Below are 21403 nucleotides of genomic sequence, written 5' to 3'. Positions count from 1 at the left end.
TGCTAGCGCCAACACTTTGCCGATTCAAATAGTTCTAGTTTGATTTGTGCCTTTATTTTTAGCGCTTTAGCCGCCAGACCAATTTGAACGTGTGAAGCCGACACATGCTTACCAACCCTGCATGTATAACGTATTTACTACAGCATTTGTAGGTAACACAAATAGAGCAAGTTTTGCAGTGCTGTGGGTAGATTAAAAAAAAAGAAGCGCATGGGCATCAGCAGAGGAGTCGAAAAGGGGAAGTTGCCCTCCTCAAGCCACAACAGCACAAGCTCTCACCCAAGCTAGACCAGTGCTCTCGTTCTCCCTAAGCCGTGATGCAACAATGGTTTTCACCCCCCAAGAGAAAATCGTGCCGACGACCATGGCCAAGCGTTCTGACTGAACACTAGTCTTTCTACAGTAACATCCGCTGCACCCGCGTCTGATCACATGGGCTCTACATAGTACAATTGAACACAGAATGAATTTGCTGCTGTATTCTTCTGGACCAACAGGCAGCATCGCTACAGTAGCCAAGTAGTGCGGCGAGAATAACAACATCCGTTGCGAACCCCGTCTTATCTGCCTGGAATCTGCCTAGCGTTGGTTCTCCGCAGTTCAAATGAACCGCCTATGACCCCGTGATGGCGCTCGGCGAAAAGGGGCACTGAACTCCTGTAGGCGGAGCGAGCGCTGCCCGGAAAACAGTGTCGCAGCTCTGATACCTAGAGGTAGCATATAGAGGAACTCTGACGCAGACCGACAAAGTGCGCCATCTGCTCAAAGCAATTGCTGCTGTGGCATTCGAAGCACTTCTGGTACAGAGCCCCGCTCATCATCATCATCATCATCATCATCCTCATCATCAGCCTGTCTACGTCCACTGCCGGACAAAGGCGTCTCCCATGTTCCGCCAGTTAATTCAGTCCTGTGCTTGCTGCAGCCAATTATTACCCCAAACTTCTTAATCTTATCTGCCCACTTAACCTTCTGTCTCCCCCTAACTCGCTTGCCTTCTCTGGGAATCCAGTTAGTTACCCTTAATGACCAGCGTTTATCGTGTCTACGCGGTACGTGCCCAGCCCACGTCCATTTTCTCTTCTTGATTTCAACTATGATATTCTTAACCACCGTTTGTTCTCTAATCCACTCTGCTCTCTTCTTGTCTTTTAAGGTTACACCTACCATTTTTCTTTCCATTGCTCGCTGCGTCGTCCTCAATTTAAGCTGAACCCTCTTTGTAAGTCTCCAGGTTTCTGCTCCGTAGCTAAATACCGGCAAGATACAGCTGTTTTACACCTTCTTCTTGAGGGATAGTGGCAATCTACCTGTCGTAATTTGAGAGTGCTTGCGAAATGTGCTCCAGCCCATTTTTATACTTCCAGTTACTTCAATCTCACGGTTCCGCTCCGCGGTTATTACCTGCCCTAAGTATACATAGTCTTTTACAGCTTGAAGTGCACTATTACCTACCTCGAAGCGCTGCTCTCTCCCGAGCTTGTTGTACATTACTTTCGTGTTCTGCAGATTAATTTTAAGACCCACCTTTCTGCTCTCCTTCTATAACTCCGTAATCATAAGTGGCAATTTGTCCCCTGAGTTCCTCAGCAATGCAATGTCATCGGCGATGCGCAGGTTACTAAGGTACTCTCCATTAATTCTAATCGCTAACTGTTCCCATTCTAGGCTTCTGAAAACCTCCTGTAAGCACGCGGTAAACAGCATAGGGGAGATTGTGTCCCCCTGCCTTACACCCTTCTCTATTGGTATTCTGTTGCTTTCTTTATGAAGCACTATGGTAGCAATTGATCACCTGTAGATTTCTTCCAGGATGTTTATATATACTTCATCGACGCCCTGATTCCGCAATGTCTGCATAACGGCTCATATTTCTTCTGAATGAAATGCCTTCTCGTAATCTATGAAGGCGATGTATAGTGGTTGGTTATATTGTGAGCATGTCTCTATTACTTGATTGATAGTATGAATGTGGTCGATTGTTGAGTAGCCTGTTCGAAACCCCGCTTGTTCCTTTTGTTGATTGAATTCTAATGTTTTCTTTACTCTGTTGGCAATTACCTTTGTAAATAGCTTGTATACTACAGAGAGCAAGCTGATCGACCTGTAATTCTTGAAGTCATTGTCATCTCTTTTCTTATGTATTGAGATGATGTTACCATTCTTCCAAGACTCTGGTACTCCTCCTGTCAATAGACACCTTGTAAACAGGGTGGCTAGTTTTTCTAAAACAATCTGTCCTCCATCTTTCAGCAGATCTGATGTTACCTGATCTTCAACAGCAGCTTTGCCTCTTTGCGTGCTCTCCAAGGCTTTTCTCACTTTTTCTATCATTACTGGTGGGGTGTCATCTAGGTTACTGCTAGTTCTTATAAAATTAAGATCGTGGTTGTCCCGGCTACTGTACAGATCTCTGTAAAGCTCCTCCGCTATTTCAACTATTCTATCCATATTGGTAGTTATTTTGCCTTCTTTGTCCCTTAGTGCATACATCCGACTTTTGCCTATCCCAAGTTTCCTGTTCACTGCTTTGACGCTTCCTCCGTTTTTCAGAGCGTGTTCAATTTTCTCCATGTTATACCTTCTTACATCGCATACTTTACGTCTGTTAATCAACTTTGAAAGCTCTGCCAGTTCTATTTTGTCTGTTGTACTTGACACTTTCATGATTTGACGCTTCTTAATTAGGTTCTTCGTTTCCTGGGAAAGCTTGCCAGTGTCCTGTCTAGCTACCCTACCTCCAACTTCCACTGCACACTCCGTAATGATACTCGTCGGACTATCATTCATTGTGTCTACGCTAAGGTTGGTTTCCTTACTAAGAGCCGAGTACCTGTTCTGCAGCGATACTCTGAATTCCTGTACTTTCCCTCTCAGTGCTAGCTCATTAATTGGCTTTCTTTTTGCGTATCATTTTCTGTCGTTCCTTTTTCAAGTGTAGGCGAATTCGAGACCGTACCATTCTATGGTCACTGCATCGTACCTTGCCAACCACTTCCACATCTTGCACGATTCTTGGGTGTGCAGTCATTATAAAGTTTATTCGTTCTTATTTTCGCCATTAGGGCTCCTCCATGTCCACTTGCGGTTTTCTCGTTTTCGGTAGAAGGTATTCAAAATCTGCAAATTATTGTGTTCTGCGAATTCTACTAGTAGCTCTCCTCTGGCGTTTCTAGTGCCGATGCCATAATCTCCTACTGCCTGGTCTCCAGCCTGCTTCTTCCCTGCCTTTGCATTAAAGTCGCCCATCACTATAGTATACTGTGTTTTTACCTTACTCATTGCCGATTCTACGTCTTCATAAAAGCTTTCAACTGAAGCGTCATCATGGCTAGATGTAGGCGCGTAAGCCTGTACTACCTTCATCTTGTATCTTTTATTCAGTTTAATTACAATACCTACCACACTTTCATTATAGCTATAGTATTCCTCTATGTTGCCAGCTATATTTCTGTGAAATAGGAACCCCACTCCCAGTTCTCTTCTGTCTGCCAAGCCCCGATAGCAAAGGACGTGCCCATTCTGTAGCACAGTATAGGTCTCATCTGTCCTCTTAACCTCACTGAGCCCTATTATATCCCATTTAACACCCTCTAGCTCCTCGAATAGTACAGCTAGATTTCCCTCACTAGATAAGGTTCTAGCGTTAAACGTTGCCAAGTTCAGGTTCCCTGTAATAGATGCACCTAAAGCTTTTTCACAAAATTTTATTGCAGCAGAAGGCCTAAAGAAAGAAACATGTATCCTTGATCCTACCTACAGGTTAGCCCGTCGCGATCATTCTTTAAAGGTCCCAGAATATTTCTGTTACATCACGTATATAAGCATTCTTTTTTTCCAAGAACATACCACGAATGGAACAGCCTACCGGAGGTGATTGTCTTGTTGTCAATCAATTCCTTTGACTGTGCCCTGGCTGAACTCTTTTTCTAAAGGGTGTCGTATGACCGTTATACAGAATTAAGCTTTTGTTAGCTTTTCTTAGTTATACTGTATTGTACTCTTCTTGCTTTGTCTCAATATATTTTAGAGTGATCTGTGCAGAATGAACATTTGCCACGTCATCTGTAATCCTAAACGTGTTGCTGGTCTTCTTATGTACCTCTTGATGTTTTATACCACCTTTAATGTACTTTTTTCTTTGTTTATCCTCTACTGTGATGTTCATTGTGTGCTCTAATTATGTCAAAAAATAAATATATAATAAATAGGTAAAACAAAGCATATCTCAGCAGCCTGCCGCACCTAGTCCAGGAGCGTCACTTGGGCCTCCTTTTTCCTCGCTGGCGAGCAAGGTCTCCCACAGCTCCATCGTGAATTTTTTCGTCGATATCTGAGGCGTATTGCTTTTAGTGCCGTTCGCATCTCTTTTCATCGTGATAGTAGGCCGTTACAGTTGTACTAAACATGCGCGGCACGTGCATCCATGCCTGGGTCGTAACACATATATCCTATTATTGACATGCAGCCTGCGAAAGAGTACGGCAATAGTTTTGTGCCGCATGCTACCGGCATACTGCACGCAAATCGCTGCTGTGACGTGTGACAGCTGGAGTCGCGCTTGAATAAACGCAATAAGTATACTTACTCGTACACTTTAATTTGCTCGTAGTTTTTTCTGCTGATTGCGATTACATCCTATACGGCAGCCGAGCTCAGCGTTTTTCGTTGTGGACGGAAATCTGTGCAATCGCAAAACACTGCACCGGCACGATTCCCGCGATGCGCTGTGAACTTCACAGGCAGTGCTCATCAATCTCTCCCTTTTGCGCTGGTTAATGTCACATCAGATAACAGCGCAGTGGTACCCAGATAACATTTTATAAGCTGGTGCAGCGTGAAAAGGCGCCTTTTTGCATTTCAAGCTCCCAGAGCCACTGCATGCCATGCTAGCGAGGCACGCCTTGGCAGTTCCAAACAAATTATGGAGTCTCTTGGAGCGAGGGTATACCGTCAAATGCTCTGGGTGCGAGATAGGCGTGCTCTCGTCTGTACCACAATGCAACACATTGGTTCCACGCGCACCCATGAGCGGCGGCACATGCACCAGCGGCCACACGCTCCAAGAGTCCTGTTTCAATCCGTGAGTACTTTACATCTTCACATGACATTCCCCTTAGGAACACAAAAACACAATCAAAACTGCAAATTCTTTGAGGAGTAATTCTTCATTCTTTCCCACTGCGATTGACCTTCTCATTGTGATGCTTTTGCGGAGCTCACAGAAAAAAGAGGAATATACTTTTGACCCAAGAAACAAGTGACGCCGAGGCGGGTAAGCGCCATTTGCCGGATAAAGTCTCGAAGTTGTTTCAAGGACTTCTACACTGCCGAATAAAACGTGTTCAATTTTCATGTCCTTTAGTGGATAGCAGAAGTAAAAAGCCATTTTTGTCACCTCACAGTCACTGAGCCTTGAAGGCAAAATATCAAACCAGCTGTCAAATTCTGTAAATGATTTTACCACTTGCTCGATTTCTCATTTTTAGTTTTCAGAGGTCCCAGTCAACAGTAAAACAAATGCAAAAACATCCTTCGGCCAAAATGCAAACCCGGGGCTGAAAGGACTACGTGTTGTACCTGTGTTCTTCGAATACTCGTTCTCCGTCATATATGAGTCATGAAAAAGTCCCTTCTGTTAAATAGAAAAACTCGTTGGCATCTCGCTCAAGCCCATCACTTCCCCTCGGGCTCCAACCTTCTTTCCTGCCTCGACCCTCGCGGGGCTTCATTTACAATTCGAGGCCCGCTGTCTGAGGCGAGTTTGCGACGCCTGCCTTATAGGCTGCATGTCGGTGTCCCAGGCACAGTTGACGCGCAACCCATACGCATCGACACAGAGAACGAAGCCAGCGAAAGAGAAGAAAAATGACACGAAAGCTTTTCTAATTAAATCTTTTCCTTCTATATATAAATTGGCTTCCTAAGTAAAGCACCAATCGATTCACAACCCATTTTCTGTAGTGGGTTGCAGGAAGATACCGAGGATACGACAAACAACCGAACCAGTCCCCAGAGTGGGTTTGGGGCATACATGTCATCAATAACGGTCATCATCTCGTACGCGGGCCGTAGAACAGCGTTGCGTCAGCGCCCGAACGACAGCAAGATGGAGAAAACGCAGCGCGAAGCTGAAGAGCGGTGCTCTGCCGGCCTCTTTGAAAGCCGTGCGGTGACAAAAATCGTGGGGCGACAAGAAGCCCAGGCCGATGTCGGGACGCTGGACGAGGATACCGAGAAAGACGACCACAGGCAGCCTTCGAAGTCTGCGGAGACCTCGCGCCTCCTCAGCCCGGGCGGAGCTGTCCGCACCGAGTTTACCATGGGCAGCACATCGTTGTGGTACGAAACTTGGCTTTGACAAACCTTATAGCTTAGGCCCATTTTCACTACTTAAGAGAAAAAAGGCTTATCTCGATCAGCAGCCACCAAAATTGGCAAAGATCAGCCATGACCTTCAACGTTTAGGCCACAATCACCTCGGTGTCCAGGCTGTTTACCTTATCCTACGGGTTTGTGCCGCAGGCTTCCTTCCATCGTATCGGCCAACTTTCTCAATCACACCATCCACACTAGTCTCTAGTCACACTAGCAGACAAAATACTTGTGCTTCGAACACACATTGATGTGAACGGTAGTTGAAGTGAACTTCTGTGGGCGGATTTGATAACTTTTTCAAGTAGTAATGGACCACAAGAACGCTCTGTTTATTTTGATGCCATTTAACGGTTACATTAAAATGTGTTGATAGAGAAGAAATTTCGTTTTTTGCAGCTTGGGTAATCGCAGGGCACGAAAAAAATAGTTTCGCTGTTCCGAAGCTCCTCAATGAATCTCCTTCGAAGTATCGTTTCGCACCTTAGTGCTGTCGCATGATTATTCACAAGACTTCCACTTACGTTAAATGAATTAATCGGTTCACATTGTGTGAGTCTGACTAGAAAAGTATTTTCCAGCCCCTGGCGCTTCATTATTTTTACTGAAAGAGCAATAAAAGGGTTGAGTTCTCACAGGACTGAAATTTAACATAAAATGTTCGACGTTGTTCCTTACACAGTTAGTATCAATGGGACAGTACCGGAGGAATATAACCTCTATAAAATCCGGAGTGCCTCAGGGATCAATATTAGGCCACTTCTTTTCAACTTATACGTTTATTATCTCGCCGCAGCTGTATCTACTCACACATTGTAATATGCTGATGATACGGTCGATTTCTCTCGGCATTCCCATTTTCCAGAAGCAGTTTCTCTTCTGCAAGATGCTACGATAAGCTTGATGAATCTATTGGCTAATAAACTGTATAATGTAAACGTCTCTAAAACACAGCTCATTTGTTTTCATAACGAACTGAAACAAGTCAACTTAGGCGTGCCATTGCTGGCTCACTGTTCATCTTGTTCTCCGCGCTCTTGCGCGCCTGTTCCATATGTTTCCTCTGTTGGATACATTGGTATAGTTCTTGACAGTGACTTTTTCTGGAATTATTGTCTGACGTGCGTATGTTCAAAACATCGGACAGTCTCTCATGCACTATACACTATTGTATACTAGACGCCACCCTCAGTTCGCAAAACTACAATGCAAACATTAAGTTATAGTGTTCTTCGATACGGTGCTACGTCGTTCAGTCACTGTGCGATTCGTTGGAAAAACAGAATTAACTCCATCCTCTGTTATATACTGAAAGTGATTTGATATGATTTACAACTTCCCTCAGGCACAGAAATTTTTTGAGTCACAACGATGCTCTAGTTTTGATGCCCTCCTAACTGAGATGGCTACCCTGAGGCATTTTTGGTGAAACAAATTTAAGGTTCAATATGTCCCTACACACTGCCTTCAACCTAAAACTCATTTTAGGGTGATTCACTGCTCTACCTGACATGATCAGCGCACTAGTAGCTACTTCATACCTTCTTGCTTTAATAAACTTACCGCGGATATTCTTCGTGCTAAATCAAAACTGAAACTGAAACAACTTCTTCGTCGCAATAATCTAACTTTTTCTAAATACTCGCTTTTTTCCTCGCGTAAATGCATGGACGGCATCAGAACCCTAAGGTCGCTATGTTGCAGCCAGCTATGCGTTGCTATTCCTAATATAAAAAAAATATATATCATGTTTTCATATTCTCTCTCTCTCTTTTATTCTGCGCGCGTTGTAAGGATGTTATAATGATGCATCACGTTATTGTTTAATTGCTTTTTTTCCTTTTCTTTTTTTCTCTTCATGTCACCAAAAATCTGATGGTATCGTAATATTGTTGCTATTGCATGATAAAATGGCAGACTAGGTGACGTTCCTTATAATAGTATTAGCTTTATTTTGTCTTGCACTGCCGTACGAGCAAGTCATTATTTTTTATACATACGCGAAAAAAAAGTGTCTGCATCAATGTGGTCATAGATGGTCTGCTGTTTGTCGGCTCTGCTTTTTAAGCCTAATGAGTCTTTGGTGGGCCAATTTCTTATCTCTGTGCTGCTTTTTTTTTTCAAAATGCCAATAAAAATGTTATTATTATTGACAGGCCATCATGCGCGTTTGCTCATTCTAAATCACTGTGAGCTTTCCTTATTACAGTGCCTCTTTAATTTACAGTATCGTGCACATATTCTTGTACATGAAAGTACTTCACATGAAATCATAAAGCGCTGAATTCATCAGCGACCCATCTTTAAACTCAGGATGACGCATTAGGTCAAAAATCACAGCATGCAGCGTACATAATTTCATACTTTGCATGGCTATTTTAGCCAGTTATATTGCAATTTAACGCATTTTAAATAGCCATTTCAGCGATTTCAATGAGATTTGAGCAGGTTAAATGTATATATGCTATGCACGTTTACACTGAAGTTCCTAAAATCGCTTTCCTGCAGCTGCTGTACACGCATCACATGCCGCATCACATGCCTCAGCACAAATTAGGCGTATGCCCACTAAGTACTCCAAATAAAATTATTCATTGGAACAGAACATTCTGCGACAGCTTATGTTATTTTTTTCTAATGAAGCTTTCTGTAGGTAGTACTATCAAAGAGCCAATGACGCACGGAGCACACAAGTGCAGAATAACCGCACCACACGGTGGAAAAAGCACAGTTACTGAAAGCATTGTGATTGGAAGCCCTTACTATTGCGTTACAATATACACACAGACATCACACATTTGCATGCTTGCACAAAATTTATACTGCATGTAATAAAAATGCCCCGGATTCGGGTGGTTTCACGCAATGGACTCAGGAAGCGAAACAAACATTTCACAAAGAAAACCAAACGACCCTCGAGAATGTCCAAAATACAACCACTGGAAGCAAACTTGAAACTATCTCAATAAGCGATTCTATCGAGCCAGTTGGCATGAATCCATCTTGGTAGGAAGCGCAGCAACTATTACACGGAACAAGCGCTTGTGTTGTGTGTTCCGTGTAATAGTTACTGCGCTTCCTACCAGGTTGAAACTATCAACTCACCACGTAAGAAAACCGTCTTATTCGTATACACTGATCCAGCCTTACAACAAAGAATACGTTGCAACAGCCTCACTAATCATCAATGATGACTTGGCATGTATCGAAAGTCTCGTCTGGTGTTCATGTCGTCTTGCAAGTCCTCTTCAGCAATCGATGCTGTCAACTCCGCATCATGATGTGATTCCGCCGTCTACACACAGGCACGTCGTTGTATAGCTGCATTGACCACTAGGCCTGTTAGGCTTAACGTAGTCATCAGCTGGTTCATCCGGGGTGGGGTTCCACCACTGACTCGCACTGCGGGGCCTTGTTTTCGGTGGCTAGCTTGAGACAGTAACGTTCGTTATAGTGCGTGATAGCTACATCTCCGAAGCAGAGACACCAAATAAAAAAAAGGTGGCCTACAAAACTTTCTTCTGGGCGGTTGAAAGAGCTATTATATCTCCCACCACCGCAACGCTGAACCACGGTAAATTTAAACCACTCACACAGGCAGCCAGCCGACTGCGCTCAGTCGTTTTATTCTTCGGTATAGTCACCTCGCTTTGACCTGTTATTGCAAATCGGCTTTTTGTGTGCGAGTAACGCATACGAGTGTGGCTGCCTTTCCCTTTACGGCAAGTATACGCGAGCACATTTTGCTGCCGTGAAGGCAAACTTACAGTCGTGTGGCACGGCACCGTTGTTGTAAATTGATGGATTAATTTTAACCAAATAATTATTTTCTTTCTTTTGTTTGGAACTAAAAAGCTCCACCTCTGTTCGTTGATGTTTTCAGTCGTTTGAATGCTCTATATTTTATTAACGGCGTGCGCAGGACTTCCTCATAGCAGGAGATTGTTTGGAGATGCGAAATTACTTCCCGTTGTTCGGACAGTCTCCCGTTGTTCAACATGAACGTGGGTGCTATGAAGTATTACACACATATATAATTGCTAAGTATGGCGTATTGCTACTTTGTATTGCACTAATAAGGGCAGTATTTAAATGACGCCAGACCGCAACTCGAGTTGTGATTTAACAATCAAACAATCAAAGTAAATGCAAACATCTTGCCAACATACTGTTACGAAATGGGAAGCTGCAGGGGGAGTTGACACGTAATAACGTTTTGGAGGAACAGCGCAAGTGAAAGACAAACAAAATAAATGGCGGGACGACACAGCACTGCATACCGAAGTGGGAGTTTATTGGTTTTGAACTCTCGCATTTCACCGCGGTCTTCCACGGCAGGGCTGTGCAGGCCGTCGTCCAGTCCTGAGGATTCTTTCTTGCTCGACGTCCTTCCACTGATTATGCTTTCTTTTTCAGCAACATCTTCTCAAAAATGGTTGAAAACTTCACTTGAGCTTTAGCACTCGTCTAGTTAATCATGTTGGCTATTTGATATTGCAGGAGCAGGTGAAATATGAAGAAGTGGTCTTTTGAGCGTGGGTAGCTTGTACGTGGGTAGCTTGCACGGCACACATCAACACTTAATTGATCGCAGTTATCGTGATATTTCCAAACACTTTAACGGCTCACGGATGAAGCAAAAGCTACAAAAAAGAAAATTCATCTTTTTTTTACATACAAAGCAAGCGTTTTGCTTCTTTCGAGTAGGAAAATTTCCTCACGCGCACCCGCGCCAACGCCCCTAGTGTTCGTTGCGGTTTACTAGAGTTATTGTATATGCTCGCTACTGGAGCTGAGTTGCGCATAGGTCCGCCATTACGTTCAACGGCTGTGAAGTGAAGCCCCATCGCGTGCGCGCAGCAGAAAAATACGGCGCGATGTTCCGACCCGCGGGCAGCGTGCCGCAGACTTGTTCACGCGCGCTGATCAGGATTGCACTATTCCAGTGTGGTGGTGTATTACTAAGGGTAGCGAAAATGCTTGAGGCCCGTGTGCTTCTATTTAGCAAAGAGGTTATACTAAAACTACTGGAGTGGCGGTCCCACATACCCAACCATCGAAGTAAAGCCGCAGCCACCCCATTGCTCGGGGCAGAAAGAGGCAGCGACTGCTTTGTACCGTCGCAATGATCTGTGCGCATGCGGCCGTGATTATAGCTACTTAAACAACTGTTTATTATTTTAAGAGCCGAGGGAACGTGGGAGTGACTTTGATGCACGTCTGCTTGAATTTTTTTGACAATTAGCGTTTCAAGTGTGTTAAAAAAGGTTGCCACACAGCAGGTGTACTCTGTGAGGAGATGCAGCAAAAATAAAAGTGACGGTCGCACACAGTGATAACCTTTTGGCGAGTGATAGTGCAGCATTTGTGCAAACATTTTTTTAATTATTCAGGGGGTATCCGCCTTTTCATGGAATTGTTTGAAAAGCTCCGGAGCATTAGGACAAAACTATGCTTAGAACACTTCCAGACCATCCGATAATATGATCTGCTCCGTTACCTGGTAATAAAATTACAGGAAACCTCAATACAATTCAGAATACAACGTTTGTACAGCTGCGACGTCTAACTCTTCTTTTTGAGCTGTTAATTATTCCTCGTTCGCCAATTCATTTTTTTAGGGGCGAAGCTCCGCAAGGTCTAAGTTTGTTTTGCGTCAGGCGCAACCGGCCAGACGGACGGACGAAAGCTTCGCTCTGCTATTCATTCACACCGTGGATATGCTAGTTATTTGTATGCCGTAAGCACACCTTTTTGGTGAAGTTTGGGGAGGTGGTGAGTTTGACAACTCCATTTTTGACGGGCAATTCAGGCAAAAGTGTTTCTCCCTTACTTTGCAGAGAAGCTCGTTTCCTTTATTCTACATTAAGAGAGGGATATTGCAACATCTGAAATTTAGGCATTTGGAGCGTAGCGTGCATGCAAATAAAAGAAACTCAAAATAGCAGAAACGCACAGCCAGTGCTACATTCACTACCTTTTAAAAACGAAGTGCTCACTAGTGTTAAGTGCACTCTCATACTGGCTTTTTAAGAGTGCTTGAAACGATGCAAACGTGGCAGTAATGGTACACGCCCGTCGTCTCGTTATTTACCGTCTCAGCAAAGCAGCCTGTTTCAACATGGGTACTGAACATTAGTTGTCATTTTTTATTGCCGTTTAAAGGAGCCCTGAAACACTTCTTCAGGTAACCATGGAATAAATTCCTGGAAGATCTTATTGCCTCACCAATTCAAGGCCACAAAAATTTTCAGAAACCGTCTAGTATGAGTGGAGTTACAAAGGTTTGTCGCATGCTGCATTTGCATTCTCTCTTCTCTCGTCCGGACGATAGCGCTGGAAGCTAAGCAGGGAGGAATGGCAGGGCCACAGAAAAACTTCGCGCTCGCCTCGTGACCTTGAGCAATTTTTTTCTTCTTTTTTTCTTCGAATGCGCGGCTTATTTGGAGTGATAGCATGCGCACACGTGGACAAGTAGCTGCCTCCCACGCCGATCTCTGTAATCAGCGACCGGGCCAAGTTCAAATCAGCCAAAGGCTGATATATGGGTCGCTTTCGTGTGATTTTTGGGCATATAACGCGATTTTTTGAGAGAAGAAAAAATAATTTTCAGCTGACTTCGATAAATTATTGTGAATTCCAGGCCATGTACTGTGCTACAATATTTGGTTCGCGTGTTGTCGGGAGCCTCTACTACCGATCGGCAGCGTTTTTTGATAATGCTAAAAAAGTGTTGCAGGGCCTTTTTAACCTGCTTACTTCGGAGTGCACTCCCATGTGCCTCGCAATATGACGTCTTTTGGATCCCGCAACATACAAAAATGATTCAAAGTGCCTCTGTACACCCGCACGCAGAAACGAAATATTTGTACACGCGAATGGAGTCGTAGTCCCAACAATATGTGAGGAAAAGCGAGCGAAGCATGCCTACTTACACATTGAAAGTTATGTCTGGTGTCCGCTTCACACGATTCACGCAGCCAAATGCTACGCAAGAGCCCATCATCATCGTCTCAAAAAGTGATCACAGGTGTGTTGAGAACCTTGTTCAATTACAGGCACCACACGCAAATTCACTAGCACAAAAATTTGGCTCCATATCTACATGTTACACTGCAAATGTCGTCGAAAGATGGTAACCTTGTGTCTGAAGTTAGAGAACAAAACGTTTACTTGATGTTCTGTGCAAGACAACTGGTGAATGATATTCTGGAGGCGCTGCGTTAGAGCAGCGCCTCGAGCGTGGAGCAGAGGCGAACGAGCCCATTAAGTCACGTCACACGTAATACATGAGTGCTATCTGACAGTTATTCTGGAAAACAAAGCGCGGCGCGTGCGCGCCTGTCTCTGGGGTGATAAGGCGTACAACGCAAGGCGACGGGTAGGTGCCACTACCGTGTCGTCTTAGCAAAGCGTTGGAAACACTTGCCTTTTCGTGCAAGTGTTGCATGGTCAGCGCAGCGTTATAAACGCTATGGTCCTCAGAATTACTTATGTATGCCTTTTCTAGTAAAAGGACACACATACAGAATATTGACGTGCTGTTATGCTGCCTCGTATATGCGCAATGATTGTTTCTTATTTTACAATCGCTCAAGTATGAACGTATGAACGCTGAATCTTCAACAGTATTGGCGGGCACTTCAGATGGGGTCGGCCCTTTGAAGTATCGTTTGGTCACTTTGGTGGCATTTAGGGTACCGTTAAGCGCAGACAAACAGAAAAATGTACAGACAGACCAAAATTTTTGCGTCCGAGGTCCCCAAGAAAGATTATTGCCTTTAAAACAATGCGAAAGCCACGTACGCTACAATGCGCCCATCTGCTTTCTGCCCTCAGGAACATGGCGGCGCGTAGGCTTCACGCAGCCCCTCCAGTAATCCAGAAGTTTTAGTATAACCTCCTTCGTATTTAGGTGCGTGTTAAAGAACCCCGAGTAGTCAAAATTTTCGGAGCCCTCCACTACGGCGTCTCTCATAATAATATGGTGGTTTGCAGGTGTTAAACTCAACAGTTCCTTAATGTAGATGAAAATGATTTTAAAAAGTAGTTTATTCGTAATAAAGCAGCATTGTGGTTTTTGCATTAGACGTACGATGCACAATGTTTTTGCAATGAAAATTTGTGATTGCCTGGTTCATTTGGCCCTTCTAGATGGCGTCACCTATCCCATAAGTTGGGGGGTCACACGTTTGTGGCTTCAATGTTCTGGCCATTCTAGCTTTTCTAATCCAGCGGAAAGAATGTAATCGCTATTGGTGCTTGCATTTCGGCCTATTTTAGCTGGCACGATGTCTGGAGTCTCCGCAATGCGGATATCGCGAGTTTCTACGAATGAAGCTGGATCTGCGAAATAGCGCCGCAAACGTAAAGCCTACATAGCGGGTAGGTTGAGTAATGTTTACGTTCTGTAAAGACCTACGCAATCGCAGATACTATCTGGAAACATTGTTACGCATATTGTATGCGTACAAGCTAAAGGCCTCTAATGGCGGTCACGATGAGACTGAAGTCGGTGCGGGCAAGGAACGTGAGGGCGCCGCGTCAATGTTCACGTAAAGTTGGCTTCCCCGCTTGAAATATAACATTTGACGTCATTTTGCGCCACGTTACAGCACTACCCGAATAGCGGCGCGAGCGGCAGAAGGAAAAGGTATGCGCAATTCTGCTAGCTAAATGTAGCATGTTATCTAAAAGTAGTATATACAGTATCTCTATGGTTTATTAATGTACAGCGCCCCCACTGTAGCGTCTCAAAACTTAACGTGTCACGCGCTCTCCTTTGAAAACGCGCCCATTCGGCACGCCGAACTTTTTTTTTTTTTAGATGCCGTGTTCGAGGCGTGCTTGCTGAAACGCCGTTGATTACGCTGGATACAATCAGGGCGCCCGCATCGCACGCTGCAGACCAGATCGCCAGTCGGTCCTGCAGCCTGTATTTGCTGGCGATCCAACCGCCCGCTGCTCTGCCCGCGCGGAAAATAAGAGAATAGGAAAATGACGTGTCGTCTGCTACGGTACTTCCGGTTCAAGGCCTATCCTTTCGCTGCTCCAAGGTGTCTATTACGCAGTACAATCGGGGAGGGAACGAGTGAAATTTTATGATGCATTTGTTGCTCTTTGTTCAGTGATAATGTTTTTTTATGTGCGAATAGATAGACGCTATTTCGTGCATTTCAGAAGACGAAGCGAGAAGTAGAAATAAGTCAACGCGAAGAATAGTACGAGGCGGGAGTTAGTATGAGGTAACCATTAGCGTCGTGTTGGGTGTAGCACAAATATTGCGGCTGATGCACAGCGTGGAGCCAGTTCCCGACCCGCCAACTAACGAAGCTGATCGGTTCCGCGAAGGCGAACGCGGGAGACCTACGCACGGGAAATAAAGGAGACTCCTTCGTTCACATGGAGCCGTTCTCAGATAGGAAGGAGACGCGGCGCTGAAACGCTTTGTCCCAGAGTCACACTTAACTCATCAACCCATCATCATCCTACGTCTGTCCCGGCTCCTCCTCCCCCCAGGGTTGTGTGGGGGGAAGATTTGTTTCGGGCAGACGGCCATGCCCTGGCAAGGGGGCCACCGTTCGGCGCCAGGCGCCCAACAGACGCGGCCTGCCTCCCGGCATACAAGCCAGGGAGGCCCGACAAAGGGACTACCCTCCGGCGGAGCAACTTCAGTCGCAACGCGCAAAGTGAACGTACCCTGGCAGGGTGGGCTATCGCGGCGCATGGGGCGCGCTGTGGTCATGGCCCGTCTCCTGACCACTAGGGCCCAGCGAGACTTGACATAGGGGCTACCCTTCGGCACGGTAGCTCTCGCCACCACACGCAAAGCGGACGTACCCAAAAAAGTGGCAGCGGTGCTGCCTTCGGTCGCGGTAACTTCAGTCACCACAACCAAAGTGCCCGTGCCCTCACACTGTCGCGCGGCTGAGAGCCTGCGACAACACCCCCACAGTGCGGATGGGCTATCGCTCAGCGCGAGGCGTTTTGCGGTCATGGCCCGTCTCCTCACAACAAGGGCGCAGTGAGACACAATCCGTCCTGTGGGGTCTACGGGACTACTATTTGGTGCAGAGGCCAGTGCTGCTGCACACAAACCAAACGTACCCACGGAAACCGGCACGGCTGAAAGCCGGCTTAGTCCTTCTCGAAGAAAGGAACCACCTTCCGCCTCGACGAGTAAAGTAGCCGAGCCTACAGAAGGGGCCAACACGGACCTTGCGGGTAAAGCCCGACAAGGTGACAGGATCACCTTAGCACATGCAAAACTCGGGTGAAAGACCATACAGACCAAACTCGGGGGCGACTGGCTCACTAGGCCTAGTCGTGGAGCCTTAGAGAAAGCCATCATTAAAAGTTGATGGTTATCTGCCCTCCTGCCTCACTGAAAATCACTGCCGGACGGTGCCACGTCTCGTAGAACTTCTTTGCACCAAGGCGCTGCCACTCTCGGTGGAGAACGAACCAGACCTCCTTCCGTACTTTTGCAAGTACTTCGAGAAGCCCGGGTCGCTTGCCATCAAAGACGGCACAGCACCGTGCAACCCACACTTGGTACGAGCACTCAACAAGCAGAAGCACGTATTGCTTAGCCGCTTGTCGCGACAGGGGATGAAGAAAACGAACGGTGTTGAAAGGAACACCTGGGTGGCCAAACAAGCTAGCTATCCTTCGATGGAGGGCAGCTGGTAGTGCGCACTGAGAGAACACGTGAACCAGGTCCTTCTTAGTGCCACAAAAAGGGCACACTCCTCGTTGAGCAATTCTTGTTAAAGGCCTGAAGCTTAGAGGCAGGCGATCTCTGGCCAGGCGATACATGAATGTAGCGCGCTTGGCGTCCAGGAAACTGGCAGTAATTAACCGCCAGTTAGGACTGTATTCGGACAGGTCGTGTTCTCTGTAGCGTTCGGGTGACTCCGGAGCGAGTCTATCGACTAACTCGCGGAGTTCGATTGAATCTAAATCTATCTCGGGGTCGGCCTCTTGGAGACGGGCCAAAGTAGAAGCGGCCCCTGCATAGAAGGCAGAAGGCGTTCCCGCCCGAGGCACGGAATTCAAAAATGCCCCAGGCGAGAACAACCTCAGCCTGGTACTCAGGAAATAAGACGCAAAGCTTCTAGTAAGGAGCATATCTGACTCAAGAGCTACCCGTGTCCATTTAACATGTAATGCCGTGGTCACAACGCTAAGGTCGGGAATACCTAGTCCTCCTTCGTCCCTGCGCAACTTCAACACGGGGCGCGCCACAAAAGGAGAGGCACGACCCCAAAAGAATTTGAAAACTTTCTTTTCCAAGATAACTTTGGTGTGGGGTTTAACTGGCATAACCGAACCTATGTACGTGAGGAAACTGAACAACAGTGATTGAATTATCGTGGCCCTGGCTGTAAGCGGACAAGACAAGGCACCGAGTTCCTCAATCCTATCAGTCAGCTTTTGCCTTGCTAACCGCCAGTTTTCGGTAGTCAGGCCATCTGGCTCGAAGTGGAAACCTAATATACGTAGGCGTTTCTGTATGGGGAGCCCATGTACAGGACGTGGACTGGAGGGAGCACAGTTCAGATACATGACTGCGCTCTTCGACTTATTTATTCTGGCGCCGCTCGCCGAGCAGTACCCCTCCACAACGTCCAAGACGGTGCAAACAGTTGCTTCGTCTGGGACAACAATAGAGAGGTCATCTGCATAGGCAAACATTGCCACCGGGGGGGAACCTGGCGGAAGGGGAAATCTACCTATGCTGGTGTCTTTAGAAAGCCTCTGCAAGAGCGGCTCGAATGCGAGCACGTAGAGAGCGGGCGACAGTGGGTCACCCTGTCGGACTCCACGGCACACACCGAACGACTCCGAGACGCGATCTTGTATGACAACAGCAGAAATAGGACGAAAGTAGAGAGCCCTGACCATGCTGATGAACTTTGAACTGAAGCCCGCCTGCTTTAAAACTTTAAAGATGTACTTGTGGCTGATAATATCAAAAGCCTTTTCTTGATCAAAAGAACAAAGGATTCCACTTAGGTTGCGAGAATTCGACCATTCTATGAGGTCCCTGATAGCAAAACCATGAAGTTGGCACGACCTATTTTGGACACAACACGCCTGGTACGGACCCAAAACAGTACTGAGCACTGGAGTGAGTCGAACGGACAGGCACTTAGCTATGAGCTTGTAATCATGGATCACGAGCGGAGCCGTCGAGGTCGCCCCCGTTTGGGATATGAAGGGGAAGGCTTAAACGTGTTTCACATGTGAGCGAACGAGCGGCGGCGGTCGCCGCGATGAGCAGCGGGAGGACGCGCGGACGCGCGTTCGTTTCACATGCGCCGCTGCTACCGCAGCTCTTCCGCGACGCCCGCCGCTTTAGCGGGCAGTGTTGTCCGCGGACGCCGCTGGTTAACCGCTGTTTTCAGTAATATCTGAAAGCCGCGCTCTCCTCCAAGTGTCCTTTCTTTGGCGCCCCGTGCTACGAGGTTCATCATCAATAGCCGCTCGACTTTTACGCGTCTGTACACTGATTGAACTAGTTTTAACATGTATCTTACAACAAATCAGCAACGTTTGCAGTTGCTTTTTGTTTTGTCCTGGCTTTTTTACGTATGATTCTTGTTGCGCGCTCATATAACTGATATAACTGATCATGAAGAAGCAAAAAAAAGAGTTTGCTTGTATGGTTTTATTATACAGCTGTTTCAGCTAAGTGAATACTTAAGAACTGCGAGCGCGTTTTGCGCAGCACTTCCCATGTTTCTCCGATTCATTGCTTTTGCTTTCAGCGATTTAACATTGGGACACTGAATGAGGTCTCTGTCAGCCCAGTATAAACAACTCGCAAAATTTATACCTACATTTTTGTATCTGTTCGCTCGAGTCAAAATAAGAGTTTTTATAAAAACACTAAGTAGTAAGCTTCGGCAGTGTTTGTGGTCACCCTTTGGCTCATGCGAACACATCCTTCAATGGGGTTTTCTGAATGGTCTACATCTCTTCTGGCGCTCGAATTCGTATGCTTCCACCCTAAAGAGTAAGCCTCTTAGATTTTTCAATAATTCAGTAAAGCACTCCAGGATGAAGAGTTTCATCAACGGTAGGTAGCATAATATACGTGATACGCTCGTTGTCCCGGTTCTTTGACTGCTGTATATACACTTGTGCGCGGTAAGGGACTACGCAGCAATTCTTGCTTTAGCTTGCATTTGCGTCCATAAATGCTGCGGTGGTGAGCAGGAAAGCCAAAGTATCACATCATTTCACACAACACACCTTTGCCGTCGGGACATAGTGACATTCAATTGGTAGCATTTGACCGTGTGATTTAAATGCATGTTTCTAGGCATGTGTTGCTGCCCGGGTGCCTGAAATCAACAGCTGTTCTTCGTTATCTACGCAGTGTATGTTGTGCTCGTGACCGAACATCTATTTTCGCCTAGCCAGCCACCCATTTCTGCACTGAATGTCACGAAGAGCAGCTGGCCAGTGTGGCAGGACCTGTCGACAGCCTGCAAACTTGAGCGCTCTGCGGTGCAATGGCTCATTGCAAGAAAAGCGTCGCAGAGGACGCGGACAAGTCAGCCTGGGTTTTAGTGAGAAATCGAGGTGTTGTTGAAGGGGAGAACAAAAATAAAGGCCCCTGATGAGTGTCATATTTCCCCGAACCATGGCAGGAAGCTTCGCGCCCCTTCTTTGTTCAGTCACATCACGAAATTCTTTTTCAGTGACCTGGGTGGAATGCTACTTCTCAAGTCCACTACCGTAGAAGCCGTCCTTGCTCTCTCGTTCGTGTGAAGCCTTTCATCTATGCACCGCGACACCAAATGTCATCATTTGTTAAACCAGCAACAATTGCTGCGACATAGAAGTACGGCGTGCCATGCGGCTCCTCTACGTGGGAATAACTTTCGATGAAAACGCAAAAACAGAAAAACGAAAGTAGTAATAATGTTACTGAAACAAAAAAAAGGCAGCGCACGCGATTGTCACTACCGCGAAAGCATCGTCGAGAGCAACGAAAGGAAAACAGCTGCACTTCGACTTCACCAGTGAAGATGGCCAGTTCAAGCCACGACGTTTACTTTATGGAAGTATGCGACTTCGGCAATTTCTTCCCAAGGAATGCTCTTCTTATGGTTCTTGCGGAAATCCTCCATGTTGACGTCCCAAAGAAGAGATCGTTTCACATCTTCTATCAGCGACTTGTTGAAAGCCGTGCGAAACATTTGTGAGCCAGGGAGAGGACGAATGTCGTCTGCTACTCAGTAGGAGCGAGTTGTTCTGTGGAACCCGTTCCTCGCAGCGCGCGCGTGAACTTTTCGACTCCACCCCCGTCATCCCGTGTCAAACGACGTCACTGGTCGCTCTGCCGCTTGTGCCGCTAGCGAATTTTTCCAACTCTGGCGAATTTCACAAGGGCGTCTAGTCGCCGCGGTAAAAACCTGTTTTGGCCTCGTGCGGCGGCTGCCGTTCCGCTCTTGGAGCAAAATCGCTCGCATGTGAAACAGCGTCTGGCAAGAAGCCAGGTGCCGCCGTCTTAGTTTAAGTTATTGTTGGCATGCACGTGTGTTGAAAAAGCTGCGGGGACGCGACCACTGGGCTGACCATGGTTGCGGCCCGGCACAGAGGCGAGTATATCCTCCTCCGCATTACCGAGTGTTGTTAGGATGGCGGGGCGCCTCGGTGTCGCGTGCACACGTGGTCAGCGCACAGGGCCTCACGGTGTACTGTCCGCGCTCAAGGAGGCTTCTATGAAGCGACGTTTAATAAGAAATCTCAAGGAGCTCGAGCGCGAGAACGGCTACCGATGGCGGTTGGCCGATACACGGCCTGGCATGGGAGAGAGTGCGACACGCGGAGAACCTATGCCCTCTCGTGTTGTATATCGTAACGTGATATGTATTAAAGAACCCCAGGTGGTCGAAATTTCCGGAGCCCTCCACTACGGCGTCTCTCATAATCATATGGTGGTTTTGGGACGTTAAACCCCACATATCAATCAACGTGATATGTACCAATTCAGTGCCTGTTATGACAGTGT

The 21403-nt window shown here is 46.4% G+C and overlaps 1 protein-coding gene across 2 annotated transcripts in view; it reads left to right on the top strand.

The window, feature by feature from the left end:
• Nucleotides 1-5208: 5208 nt before the first annotated feature.
• The window catches only part of LOC119161812 (uncharacterized), a 100212-nt gene continuing 84017 nt past the window's right edge, over nucleotides 5209-21403 (top strand). The window contains exon 1 of one of the 2 annotated variants that reach the window (XM_075880535.1): nucleotides 5209-6342. In XM_075880535.1, the coding sequence (XP_075736650.1) occupies nucleotides 6035-6342 (308 nt within the window). In that variant the 5' untranslated portion in view covers nucleotides 5209-6034. The remainder of the gene's footprint in view (nucleotides 6343-21403) is intronic. The other variant, XM_075880536.1, reaches the window with a different exon arrangement.

This window comes from Rhipicephalus microplus, chromosome X, assembly GCF_043290135.1.
Source record: "Rhipicephalus microplus isolate Deutch F79 chromosome X, USDA_Rmic, whole genome shotgun sequence".
Lineage (NCBI taxonomy): Eukaryota > Metazoa > Arthropoda > Arachnida > Ixodida > Ixodidae > Rhipicephalus > Rhipicephalus microplus.
The sequence above is the reverse complement of the archived record's forward strand: the minus strand, read 5'-3'. Positions and strand labels throughout refer to the sequence as shown.